The sequence below is a fragment of the Hippichthys cyanospilos genome, chromosome 16 (assembly GCF_059441005.1).
Source record: "Hippichthys cyanospilos isolate Australia breed blue-spotted pipefish chromosome 16, RoL_Hcya_1.0, whole genome shotgun sequence".
NCBI classification, from domain to species: Eukaryota; Metazoa; Chordata; class Actinopteri; order Syngnathiformes; family Syngnathidae; genus Hippichthys; species Hippichthys cyanospilos.
The window spans coordinates 1,514,678-1,528,132 of record NC_142384.1 but is presented as its reverse complement, the minus strand read 5'-3'; the positions used below and the strand labels follow the sequence as shown (position 1 = coordinate 1,528,132).

At 42.2% G+C, this 13,455-nt stretch overlaps 1 protein-coding gene across 4 annotated transcripts in view; it reads right to left on the bottom strand.

The window, feature by feature from the left end:
• pdxdc1 (pyridoxal-dependent decarboxylase domain containing 1) overlaps positions 1-13,455 on the bottom strand; it is a 158,437-nt gene that overhangs the window by 142,549 nt on the left and 2,433 nt on the right. For all 4 annotated transcript variants that reach the window (XR_015868126.1, XR_015868125.1, XM_088436402.1 and 1 more), the window contains exons 3-4: positions 4,871-4,939; positions 3,534-3,614 (exon numbers count right to left, since the gene is read on the bottom strand). Coding sequence is in view for 2 of the 4 variants with exons in the window: in XM_088436402.1 (XP_088292528.1) it covers positions 3,534-3,614; positions 4,871-4,939 (150 nt within the window). In the remaining 2 variants the exon portion in view is untranslated. The remainder of the gene's footprint in view (positions 1-3,533; positions 3,615-4,870; positions 4,940-13,455) is intronic.

Sequence of the window (13,455 nt, the reverse complement as noted above, 5' to 3'; positions counted from 1 at the left end):
AAGCCAGATGCTGTACTTGGTGGAAGCAGAAGTGAGAGGTAATGAGACGTCTAAAAACATATCCATGATGGCCGCCCATGAGGGCAGATGGGAGTTGGAGTCTTCAGTGGTCTAAGATGTCCACCCGATGGCATCATGGGAAATGAAGTACTTTGTGTAACTAAACTATAGGTGTCAAACTCCAGTCCTCGAGGGCTTGTATCCTGCATGTTTTTGAATCACACCATTCACTTAACATTAGGCCATTTTTACGGTAGAAAAACTTGAATTGTAGCTGAAAGTGAACTGTGGAATAATGTTAATGTGAAGAAATATGAATAATACAAAGTTGAACTGTGGAATGATGTGAATGTGTGAAAAAATATGAATAGCACAAAGTTGAAAACTGAAAAAAAAACGAATGTTTGAATCATTAAAAAAGTGTGGATGATCCGAAGTAAAAGCAGAAGAGAAAAAACAACTGTCAACGTGAAACGCGATTTGCCCGAACCGGGGCACGGACATGTTGAAGATGACAACTCTACCACTGGGCCACGGGTGGGCGGTGTCAGACCACACTGTGAAAGCTTTAAATAAAGAGAATGACGTATGTTTGAACGTGAATCTGTGAAGAATTACGAATAATACAAAGTTAAAAAAAACTGAGAAAAGTTCAACTGTGGAATGAAAAGTAAGATGAAATGAAAGTAAGAACAGTTTGAAAAGGCTAAATTCTTTAAATATGAACAGTATAAAAAACGTGAATTGTAGGAAAACGATGAATAGTTGAACCTTGAAAAATACAAAAGCACTTCACATGAATATGTGGAATGATATGAAGTTTGAACGGCATGAATTGGATGAACTGGGAAGGCGTTGAAACCAAAAGAAAATACTGAATTAACTGGAAAAAAAAAAGACTGAATGTGCGAAAAGATGCAACCTGGGATTGAACCCACGAACATGAAGTTGGAATACGGTACACAATTCCCATGAGCCACGGGGACATAGGAAATGCGGAAACCGTTAAAGTTTAAAAATAAAGTACGAAAACCACCCCATTCACTTAACATTAGGCCATTTTTACGGTACAAAAACTTAAATTGTAGGAAAACGATGAAAAGTTGAAACTTGAAAAATAGACCCGCACTAAACATGAATATGTGGAATGATATGAAGTTTGAACGGTATGAAATGAATGAACCGGGAAAGAGTTAAAACGAACCTAAAAAACGGTCGGAATAAAAAAAAAATAATAATAATAATGGTGGAGAAAAGCATAAGTGTGAAGGTTTCACCTTCACACAATAATAATAATAAAGGTGGAGAAAAACATAAGTGTTAAGGTTTCACCTTCACACAATAAAGGTGGAGAAAAACATAAGTGTGAAGGTTTCACCTTCACACAATAATAAAGGTGGAGAAAAACATAAGTGTGAAGGTTTCACCTTCACACAATAAGCAGTTCATGCAAACATTCTCTCCAGTGTTTCCCAGAGCAAAGAGGTACAGTGACCTCAGAAAGTATTGGAACGTTGAAGACAATTCTTTTATTTTTCCGGCAGACTGGAAATATTTGAGTATGACACCAAAAGACATGAAAGGTGCTAACAAGACTGCCACTTTGGAAGAGCTGACTACATGTCCATATTCCTATACCCGTCCTACAGGCAACTTCTCAAGTGGGCTTCCCCAGTAGGTAGAGCTGTTAAAGTGTGGACTGATGAAACTGATTTAGTGCTTCGGGACTGCTTTGACTGCACAAACTGGGACGTGTTTAAAAGCGCTGTCGCGTGTGAAGCCACTCACACCGTAGATTTGAACGAGTATGCTTCCGCAGTCACCAGCTACATTCGCACATGCATATATATATATATATATATATATATATATATATATATATATATATATGAATACGAGACAAAAACTCAATGTTTCCGCTTTGATTTTTAGGTATTTACATCTGGATCTGATACAACAATTAGAGGAGAACATGGTTTGTAAAGGACTGCTACATTTTTGCGTGATCAAAAATATTACAAAATGAGACAGGTCAGTTTTGTTGCTCAGGTGTTTTGAATAAACATCAGTTGATAGCTGTAGTGCTCAGTTTCAGAGTTGTGTTTTTATTATGGAGAGTGCACTAACAGTGCTGTAGTGCTCAGTTTCAGAGTTGTGTTTTTATTATGGAGTAAGAGGTGGAACAAACATGAATATCAGAGAGCTGTCTATGGAGAAGAAACAAGCAATTGTAAAGCTGAAAGAAGCTGAAAACTCAATTAGAGCCTTTGGACTAACATTGGCCATAGCTAGTACAACCATTTGGTATGTCTTGAAGAAAGGCAGAAACCACAGGTGTAATAAGTAACAGATGTCGAACAGGTATACCAAGAAGAACAGCAGCAGTTGGTGATAGAAACATTATGAGAACTGCAAAGAAAGACCCCAAAACAACTGCCCGTGACATGCCCAACAATCTCAGAATCTCCAGAGGGCAAGAGTGAAGGTATCATTCTCTACTCTTCATGAAGACTTCAGCAGGCTACATTCCATAATTGAGCGATAAATAAATAGCAAAAAAGAACAAAGCGAGACAATGGTGCTGTATTGCAGAATATCATGTAGGGCAAAATTTTAGTGCAGATACTGTTTATGCATGCAGGAGGAGTCAGATTAGTTTGTGACGGATTTGTTGAGAATCCCGATGGCTTGTGGGTAGAAGCGTTAAGTAGCAATAAATAAATAATAGCAATAAACAACAAAGACAATGATGCTGCTAATGTAGTGCAGAATATCATGTTGTGCAAAATATTAGTGCAAGACATTGTTTATGCATGCAGTAGGAGGCAGATTAGTTTGGGAGGGATTTGTTGAGAATCTGGATGGCTTGTGGGTCGAAGAAGCTGTTTGCCAGTCTGGCAGCACTGCATACCCACTAACAACATTGAACATCACACCTGTGATTCCTAGCTTTAAACTCATTGCTATCATATACTGTTTGAACCTCCAGAACATTCCCAACTAAGTCCTCTTTCAAGATCATTTCTATTTCATTTCTCTCTTCCAATCTACGCCATAACAGAATAAATTGATCCCAGCTCCTAGGTTTCTAGTCTTGCTGCCTTTCCCCACCTGGTTTCCTGTACATACAGTATGTCTAACTTGCTTCTCTTGCAACCAGCTCTCTACCTTTACCTGTCATAGTTCCTGAATTCAAGATTGATCATTTCAGCTCTAGGCTATTTGTGTTCCTCTTCTCTCTCTCATTCTGCACAGTTTTCCTGCTTTCCTTGTTCCGAAAAACAGTAGCTAAATTTCCACAAGCACCTTGTAGGTGAACAGCACTGGAGGCGGTCATTCTTAACCCGGGCCTCGACAGATCTGGTATGGAAGTCGCATATTTGAGTTTGCATTAATTTTACATCCGATACCCTTCCTGACAAAACCCTCTGTATTTATTCGGGCTTGGGACGGGCACAAGAAGGCACTGGCTTTTACCCCCTTACCGCTACATTTAATGAAGATAATGGCACTATGTTTAGTTCGTCACTTACTGTGGGGCTGGCTTATCCTCTGCCTCCTTTTCATGGATGAGACTGTGAACAAGGTGGAGTATGGTCGCAACATCGTGACCACTGCACAAGAAAGGTGCAGGTATAATGTATTACATTTAGACTCTTTAAATGTTCATATACAGTAAATATACAATGATAAACTTGAATGGCAATTTTTGCTACGGCATTGCATGAAACAAATTTGATTGTCACGATTTGTCTAGATATTGCTTATTAAGCAGAGGAACTTACATTTTTTTGCTGACCCGACATTCATCATTCATCAGAGCCTCGAACCCATTCGGTTGTCGTCGGTCCGTCGTTTTTTTTTGTAAGCCAGACAAAATTGTTATCGTCGGTCCGTCAGTCTGTTGGTGTATTGTTGCCCAAAATTCCGCCACCACCAGAGGGCGACATTCAACCTTTTTTTCTGGTCCGTGATTTGTCAGGTGCTGGACTACTACTGGCTGCACTCAAACTAATTTGTTTTTCTGTTTTAGTACTTGCACTGAAAGTTAACACCATGTCTGCGGTTCTACAGTTGCTTTCTACACTGCAATTGATACAAAACACAGTACTATAAGTGTAAAACAAAAATAAAACCAGCTATGGGGTTTAACCTTAGGCAATAATTACCAGCATGTTTAATACCCCACATTTGAGAAATGCAGGGAACAGGAGTGCAATTAACAATCATGTCCACAGGATGGCATAATCATGCTTTATGTGACATTTACGTGCCTGCCCTTAACTATAGAAGACAGTTTATTAACATGTATCTAAATTTGTCACATATACTACAAGTAAAACAAAAGTCTTGTTGAGGTTGAATTTACAAGAAAATGTCTTTATTTAAGGAATTATAATATATTTAGCATTTCCTGGCCAGCAGCCAATCAGAGAAACAATGCAAATTTGTTGTGTACTCCTATGCTCTCAGCAAGAAAACTGAAACCAGGACAGAAAAAGGGAGCAACTACAAATAAATAAAGTCAGCTGTGTTATAGCTCTGAATAATAAGTAGTGAAACGAGCCAATCCAGATTCACTCAACTGAACATAATTATAATTTGTAAGCAAAAGGGACATCATCCCGCCAATTGCAACGACGGATGAAAATTGCCATTCAGACATTTGTAATTCAGACATTTGTAATTCACGTTTCAGACATTTGTAATTCACGTTTTTTTTAGCATTCTCGTCATTCGTCAGCAAAACGGGTGCGTCTGTGACCGACGGACAGTTGGTCAAAGCTGACGAAGTGCCCACCTTTGATATTAAATATGCCATGCTTGTTTTATGTGTGATATGTGTGATGTGTGGAAGTGTGCATTTTACTCTTCCTGCAGGGGGCCAGGTATGTTGGGTCTACAGAAGAGTGACCTCTCTGCTTTTTCCTCCAGCTCTCTAGTAGATAAAACACAACAAATATACAATTTTGTTTATTGGCATGCATTATTACATTTCCTTGAGTCCTTTAATTGATAGAACATATTTATATGAACACAATCATTAATTTAATTTAATTTATCAGGTTTCTGTCAAAGTTAGTTACCTCTACCTTTTATCTGAGAAGCCTGTTTTATGGAGTGGTTCTAACTCAGGGGTAGGGAACTCTGCCTCCGTAAGAGCCATATTCGACCTGTTTTTGATGTCTTCTTTCAAAACACTCGATTCAAACTTAAGAGAGACATTGAAAACAGCAGATACAGCTTGTGTGGAAATGGAGATCTAAATGAATTGCTGACAAAACACCCTCTAAGTCCGTTTTAATTATTTTAAACATTTCCGGAATCCTAGATGAATACTTATGACGCTAACATTATGATTAAAAATTGATGAAATTATTTGGCTACCAAAAAATGTTGATCAAAATTGGCAACCAAAAACCAAATATAACTGAACTCAATTGAAAATAAGGCTGCACGATTTTGGCCAAAATGATAATCACGATTATCTTGGTCAATATTGCGATCACGGTTATTAATCACGATTATTCATAGTTTGGTCAAACATGTCTATTTATTGCACTTTTTTAAAAAAGCAGTATATATAAACATAGTGTTGGAGAAATTTAGGAATCCTTTACATATATTGTGTACTTAATCAATGTTTTTAATCAGATGTGTCAATCAAATAGGACCATGTCGATTTATGTCCTTAATGTAGCAATCAGTAATACTCAGGGAAGTAGAGCACATGTACTAATCACCCATGTGTTAGATGTTATGTTGATTGATGAAGTGATTTATTAATGTTTTGATTCAATGTGATTATACATTTGACACCCTGTCCTTATCATTAGGATAGCAACATGTTCCACTCATGACAAGAGTGCTTGAGGCCGTGTGCTGGTGGTTGTTGAAGTTTTTCTCAGACAGGGCCTGTCAAGCAACAATTGAACAACATCCTGGACCAGGGTCACCTGGAAGGCTCCCCAAGAAAGAAGAAGTCGGGTGGAGAAATGCGGTGGACCCAAGCACCCTTCTTACTGGAACGTGTTGCTGCATACTGCATTGACCCACACACCTACACGCGTGCGCTTAGCTGTCACAAGATGTATTACAAGATTTTGGGTTCCGGTCACATACATCGCTCCCCCATGCATCTCTACCCTTTAGGGCCGGAACCTACATGTAACCTAGGGACCTCTGAATAATAAAACTAAGGGGAACGAGGAAGTACCTCAGAGCGCGGCAGCACTGCAGCCTTTGTGGTCCTGTCTCGTTCTCCTCATGCATGAGCATAATCGTTGCCTTCTCTCTTTCTTTTGGACAAACGCTCGGGTTGACAGTAATTGGCTTGGTGAACCGGACACATAGCTTCAAGATTTGATAAGTAAAAATAATAATAAACTAAAATAAATAAAGTACCGTGCTATAAGGCACACCTTAAAGCCTTAATTTTTCAAACAAGCTGATGGTGCACCTTATACACAGGTGCGCCTTATATGTGGATCAATATTGAGCTGACGCAGCATCGCCGCACACAACTTCCGGTCCGCCCTTTCACGATAAGAGCACAACCGGAAGTAGCAACGAAGTGAACATAATACGCAATTAAAACAGAGCGAAAATGACGGAGGAATTACAAGGAGCAACAGCAAGCCAAGCAGAGGCAGAAATAGCTGCAAAATGGCTGCAAACTCTCTTGGAAACTCAGAACCAACAAGCGAGACAATAAAACGCCGAGAAGTGAGAGACGCGGAGCATGAGACCTCATATCCCCACACCACCTATGGAAGCAGGAAACCTAATACTGGAGTCTATTTCAACAACATGCCAGAACCTCAGAGATGTAAATTAGCCATATTTGATGGAACTGATGACTGGGAATCTTTATTAATGCCATTTGAACGCCAAGCCAGAAAGTATGAATGGAGTGCCTTGGAACGAGTGGACAGGCTACATGAATGTTTGAGAGGCGCTGCAGTGCGGTATGTCAGCTCACTTCCTGAGCGCACGAGGGACGATTATGTTCTACTTGTAGAGCAACTCACCCAACGTTTTGGAAAAATGGCTCCACCAACCACAATAAGGAGGAAGCTCGGAGAACTGCGTCAGGGCCGTGAGACATCTGCTGAATTTGCTGAGGAGGTGAGACGCCTTGTCACACTTGCCTACCCAGGAGTTGATCTTCAGCTTCAGGACCAGCTGGCAACCGATGCTTTTCTTAAGGGCTTACGGAACCAAAGGTGGCCTACGAAGTCATGAACCGTGAGCCGAGCTCTCGTGTTGATGCACAAAAGTTTGTGGAGGCCTATGAACATAACTTCAAAGCCACAGTGTGCCGTAAAATTGAGATAAGGAACCGAACCAGGCGCATCGCATGGGTTGATGGAGACATGCTTTTAGATCCTGCTGCGATATCCCGCAGGGTTTAGACTCCTCAGTATGTCACTGTTGACCAGTTTGTTACGCTAATGGATTAAGGGAAATCTTAATTTAACAAATTCGAGAGTCTGCAGCTGCAAGTTGGGAATCTCCTGTCTCTAAGTGCACGACACCAACAGCCCAAACCAACCCAAAGCCAAGGTCCAGAACGAAAGCAAAAATACCAGCAGGTGCAACAAACCAGATGACATTCGCAAACACCCAGCCCAAACGTGCGGTAGCTGGCCCGTGTTTCAAGTGTGGCGAAACAGAACACTTCAGAAAAGACTGTGTTCCACCAATTAGTCCAATAACTGCACATAACCATTGTGACAAACATCAAGATTTCCAGCTGCAATCAGACAGGGGTTCGCCAACTCAGTTGTAGACTCAGATCACAGTTACAAGGCCGGCAGATTGGCTGCACCAAAAAGAGTGACCTTTTCAAATTGGATCCAAGACTATTTCCTGGGAAGTGCATGTAGCTTCCATAAGGGACCATGTTCTTTTGGGGCTGGATTTAATGAAATCGCATGATGTTGTTGTCTACGCCCATGGCAAGGTCTTCATTGGAGATGAACTTGTACCATCAATAATTGTACGAGATGATGAATCGGACTACAGTGTGGCTAGAGTAATACTGGGACAAGCCGTGACCATCCCACCTTCATCTGAATGCATCGTTTGGGGTGAGGTGGAGAACCCAAAACCTGGGGTTACAGCTGTGCTGGAGCCATTACACATTACAGATAATGTAACATCTGGGAGTGTGCTTGTCAATATGAGAAAAAAGGTGCCAGTAAGGGTGTGCAAAAGGAGTCTGCCTTGGTATTCTTGTTGAAGCTTGCTCTGAAAACTTGTGTGCCTGAGCGAATTGTAGAAACTAACCATGCAGACTATGCACCGTCATTGGTGGTGGGAAGCGTAGCAACAACCCTTGACATCCCCGACCATCTTCAAAGCCTCATCGCTGCAACAAGCGAAGTTCTCAGTAAAGAGCACCAACAACGGCTCACTCAACTGCTGCTTGACTACCAATCCATCTTTGCCAAGAATGATGCTGACCTAGGTTACATGTCTGCCGTTACACAAAAGATTGACACTGGGTCCGCCCGTGCGCCAACCAGTGAGAAGAACACCGCTTGGGTTCTAAGAGGAGGAGGAAGCACACCTTAAAGCCATGTTGGAAACAGGTGTAATCACACCATCAGCCTCAGAATGGGCCTCCCCAGTAATCCTAGTACGGAAAAAAGATGGAGGGGTGAGGTGGTGCGTTGACTACCTTAAATTGAACAGCCTAACTGTCAAAGATGCATATCCATTGCAAGAGATTGAAGAATGCCTGGATGTTATTGGTGAAGCTAACATGTTCTCAACCCTTGACCTTGAATCTGGCTATTGGCAGAGGATAGCAAAGACTGTGACAAGACAGCAGTCATCATCAAATGGGGTCTTTACGAGTAGACCAGAATGCCATTTGGACTATGTAATGCACCAAGTACATTTCAGACAGCAATGGTTCTTGTTCTCAGAGGCCTTCAGTGGCAAATCCTTCTTGTCTACCTGGATGATGTCATCGTTATCGGCAACGGTGTGGATCAAAGCTTGGATCGGCTTGAGCAGGTATTTCCGAGGTTCAAAAATCATGGACTGAAACTAAAGCCATCCAAATGCCACCTGCTGCAAGAGGAAGTTCTTTTATTTGGCCATATCGTCAGTGGGAGAGGTATCAGACCAAACCCTGCCCTCATCAAGGATGTGCAGCAGTGGAGCCCCCCCATCGACCTGCAAGAGCTGCAAGCGTCCCTTGGACTGTGCAACTACTCTCGGAAGTTTGTTCAAAACTTTGCAGAGCTGGCGAGCCCTCTTTATAACCTTCTCAAAAAGGGAACTGTCTTTCAGTGGACTGATGAACATGAAGTTGCTTTCACAACGCTCAAAGAAAAACTGACCACAGCGCCTGTGTTGGGCTATCCTCGTGCTGAAGGCAGGTTCATTCTTGATACGGACGCCTCAAATCACAGTGTTGGAGCTGTCCTGTCACAAATCCAATGGGGAGAGGAGCGAGTTTTAACCTATGCCAGCAGCAGCCTTTCATTAGCTCAGAAGAGGTACTGTGTCACTCGTCGCAAACTACTCATCGTTGTCCGTTTCTGTGAAGGAAATCAAATATTAGGTTGTTATCATTATGTGCTTATTTCTTGTCTAGAATAGTGTGCATGGCTATCCATGTGTGCAGTCCTAGTTCATCTCGCCCCAGTCCTTAGATAAAGCTGTTGACGCAGGAAAGTGGGAGCTGGGACCTTGGCCCAGCTGTTGGTGGTGCCCGACTGGCTCTTTTTGTTATGTCTTGTAATGTGCAATGCTTTGCTGAATGAATAAAAACCAGGCAGGGGCGCTTGGGCAGGTGAATTAGCGTTAGAGAATGCAAGAGTTCATTCGTCCAAGCTTTTTCCCTATTCCATGGTATAGAAAAGTCAATCTTGGCTGGTCTGAGTTACTCTTTTTGCTGCTTAGCAGCTAGGCTTGTCCTAGTCTTCTTTTGGAGATTTCTCTGACAGTTTCACACATCAGTTCCGCCACTACCTACTGTGTCGAAAGTTCCTTATTAGAAATTACCATGGCAGTCTTACTTGGCTCTTCCGGTTCAAATGCCCTGAAGGACAGTTGGCTCGCTGGATAGAGGAGTTGAGCCAATACGACTTCCACATTGAGCATCGAGCTGGTAAACAACACGCCAATGTGGATGCCATGTCAAGGTTGCCAAGAGGAAATGTGGACAATTGTGACTGTTACCAGGTTGGCATCAGCCTGTCGGACCTGCCATGTAAAGGATGCACATACTGTCGGAAAATTCATGAACAGTGGGAAAAGTTCATGAGTGATGATGATGTGGTGCCACTTGCAATAAGGTACTTTGAGACTCAAAATATGCAAATTGTCAAGACACGTTGTCAAAAAACAATCAACCATCGGTAGAGATCTCTGAAGTCAACTGGCTCGAGTCCCCTAGTCCGGAGCAACCAGCAAAACTTCAGAGAGTAGATCCTGTCCTCAGCACTCTTCACACGTGGAAGGAAACCGGGACGCTGCCCACCAGGGATGAAGTGATGCTTGAGAGCCCTGCAGTAAGAAAGTTCTGGCTCTGTTGGCGCCAAATCACACTGAAAGAAGGGGTCCTCTATTACTCCTGGAAGAGAATTTGAGACCAACAGCCAACAGTTTTACTTCTAGTTCTCACTTCCATGCAGAAAGATGTCCTACAGTTGTGCCACAACCCACCGTACTCTGGTCACCTGGTTGAAGCGAAAACACTGGAGCGTGTGCGTCAAAACTACCATTGGTATAGCATGGGGGGAGATGTGCATTTGTTTGTGAAGCGGTGCTCACACTGTAGTGCATGCAAAACTACAGGGCCAACAAAAAGAGCCAAAATGCAGAGTTACCAAGTTGGAGCACCCCTAGACCGCTTACATCTTGACATTTTTGGTCCTTTCCCCATGTCCAGCTCTGGTAACAAGTACATTCTTGTCATAATTGATCAGTTCACAAGATGGGTTGAAGCATTCCCTGTCCCTGATTAAAGGTGCTGAAAGGACTGCAAGGAAGTTAGTCTATGACTTTATCGCCAGATTTGGAGCTCCTCTTGAGCTGCACACTGATCAAGGTCGCAATTTTGAGAGTGTGCTGTTTCGGGATGTGTGCAACCTCCTATAGATTACAAAAACTAGGATGATTTACCATTCCTCATCCAATGGACAGGTGGAACGGTTCAACAGGACTCTTTTGCAAATGTTCCGGCGTTACGTAAACCAAGACCAAAAGAACTGGGATGAGAAATTGCCTTTGCTCACTGCAGCTCATTCGCAGCTCAAGACATGCAGTAACAGGATTCACACCCAACAAACTTTTGCTTGGTAGAGAGGTTCACCAGCCGCAAGGTGTGCAATTTGGTACTACAAAACTCAAAGTTGATCCATTGGAAGTGTCGGAATTAATTTACAAGCTGGAGGAGAATCTGAAAGAGGTGCATAACATGGCGAGAGAACACCTTCGTGTTGCACAAGAACGACAGAAAAAGGTGCATGATCTTCGAGAAAAAGAACATTCATACAACGTCGGAGACCTGGTATTCATTAAAGACAACACCAAAAAGAAAGGACTAAGTCCAAAGTTGCAAGAACTCTGGAAGGACCCTATGATTGTTGATGCACAACGTGGTCCTGTACTGTACGAGATCCAAGGTCCAAAGCGTAGCGCCATAATGCATCACCACCAGCTCCAGCCCTATGACAGTGAGGTAGTGCCTGTTTGGGTTTTGTGGCAGAGAAGCGAAGTGCTACAGCATTGCCAACCTCCAGGCTTCCAAGACATTGACAATGACATTTCCCTACTGCCACTGCTGCTGCCAGGCGATCCAGGTGGGGAGTCCAAAGGTCCATGCGAGATGACCACATGTTCAATGGAGTCCAAAAGTCAATGTGAATTACCTCAGTCCAGCACCTCAGCATCTCAGCCAAGAAGAAGACGAGGCGATACCAACTCATTGGCAGAGACTTTTCAAACATCAAGTGGTCGCCTAGTTCATAGACCAGAGAGATTTGGACACTAGTTGCAAGTAGCATAAAGCTAAATGTTATAAGGAAAGTTCAATAATTGTGTTTAAATTGAGTGTAAAAAATATGTTTTATGTGTTATTACCTAGATGCAGGTTAGGTTGGTTCTATGGACTAAAAGTTTATAATTTAGTTTATGTGTATGATTACACTAACTCTAAGCAACTTTGATTACATTACCAAGTACTGAAGGGACTCAGTATTCCTAAAGGGGGGGTAGTGTAAGGCAGTTAAGATGTTGATGACCTATAGTTATGTACCAATTCATTGTTTTAGTTTTCCGAGCAAAGTTTGGTCATTGAATGCAACATTTGTACCGAATTAGCAGCTGTCATTGCGAGACAAGTTGTTGTTCTCTGGTTGTTGTTTGGTACTCGCGGCTCACTGCACTAAACGCTGTCTGTGCCCGAGCTAGAGGCCAAGAACAACGCAGAGTGTATCTTAAAGAACGTTCACTTGTGATTGTAACCTGTGTGCGTATTGGAGGCAAGTAAAGTGTACAAAGGAGGAACTTTTGTCATATGACTCTGTCCACCCACGCTTCGCCATCACACGTGGAAGGTAACAGCACAACAATATTATTAAAATTATATATGTCTAAATTTGATAAGAGAATGTATAACATTTTGGGTAAATTTGTGGTGTAAGTTTTATTTACAAAACACAGTATATGTGATTTTATTTGTGTATTTATGATTGTACAATATATGAATTATGTAGAATGTGTTATGTTCAGGGTGGCTCGGTGACGCAGTGAATAGCACGCTCGGATCACAGTTCAAAAGTCCAGGTTCAAATCCACCTGGCTCTGGCCTTCCTGTGTGGAGTTTACATGTTTTCCCCGAGTCCACGTGGGTTCTCTCTGGGCACTCCGGCTTCCTCCCACACGCCCAAAAACATGCACGGCAGGTGAATTGGACATACTAAATTGTCCTTAGGTGTGATTAGGTGCGTGAATGGTTGTTCGTCTCTGTGTGCCCTGCGACTGGCTGGAAACCAGTTCAGGGTGTCCCCTGTCTACTGCCCGAAGCCAGCTGAAATAGGCGCCAGCAAGCCTGCGACCCCTGTGGGGATAAGCGGCTCTAGAAAATGGATGGATGGGTGTTATGTTGACTACAATAAACTATAAAACAAAGGGAGGCTGTTAGCAGACAATTACAAAAAAATTAAATAACTAAAAATAATTATAAACTCCATATACCATCTTTCTGCATAAAGATCTGATATTATTACCTGCGGCTTATCCGTGACAAAAATCATTTTTTGTTCATATTTTGCTGCAGCGGCTGATATACCAGTGTGCCTCATAGTCCGGAAAAAACAGTAAATAATAATTATGGCAAAAATGTTGCACACAGGGCAACACAGCTAACTTAATTGCTGAGTGCAAACCAATGAAAAATATGAAGCCTACTTAGAACCAACCACATACTAC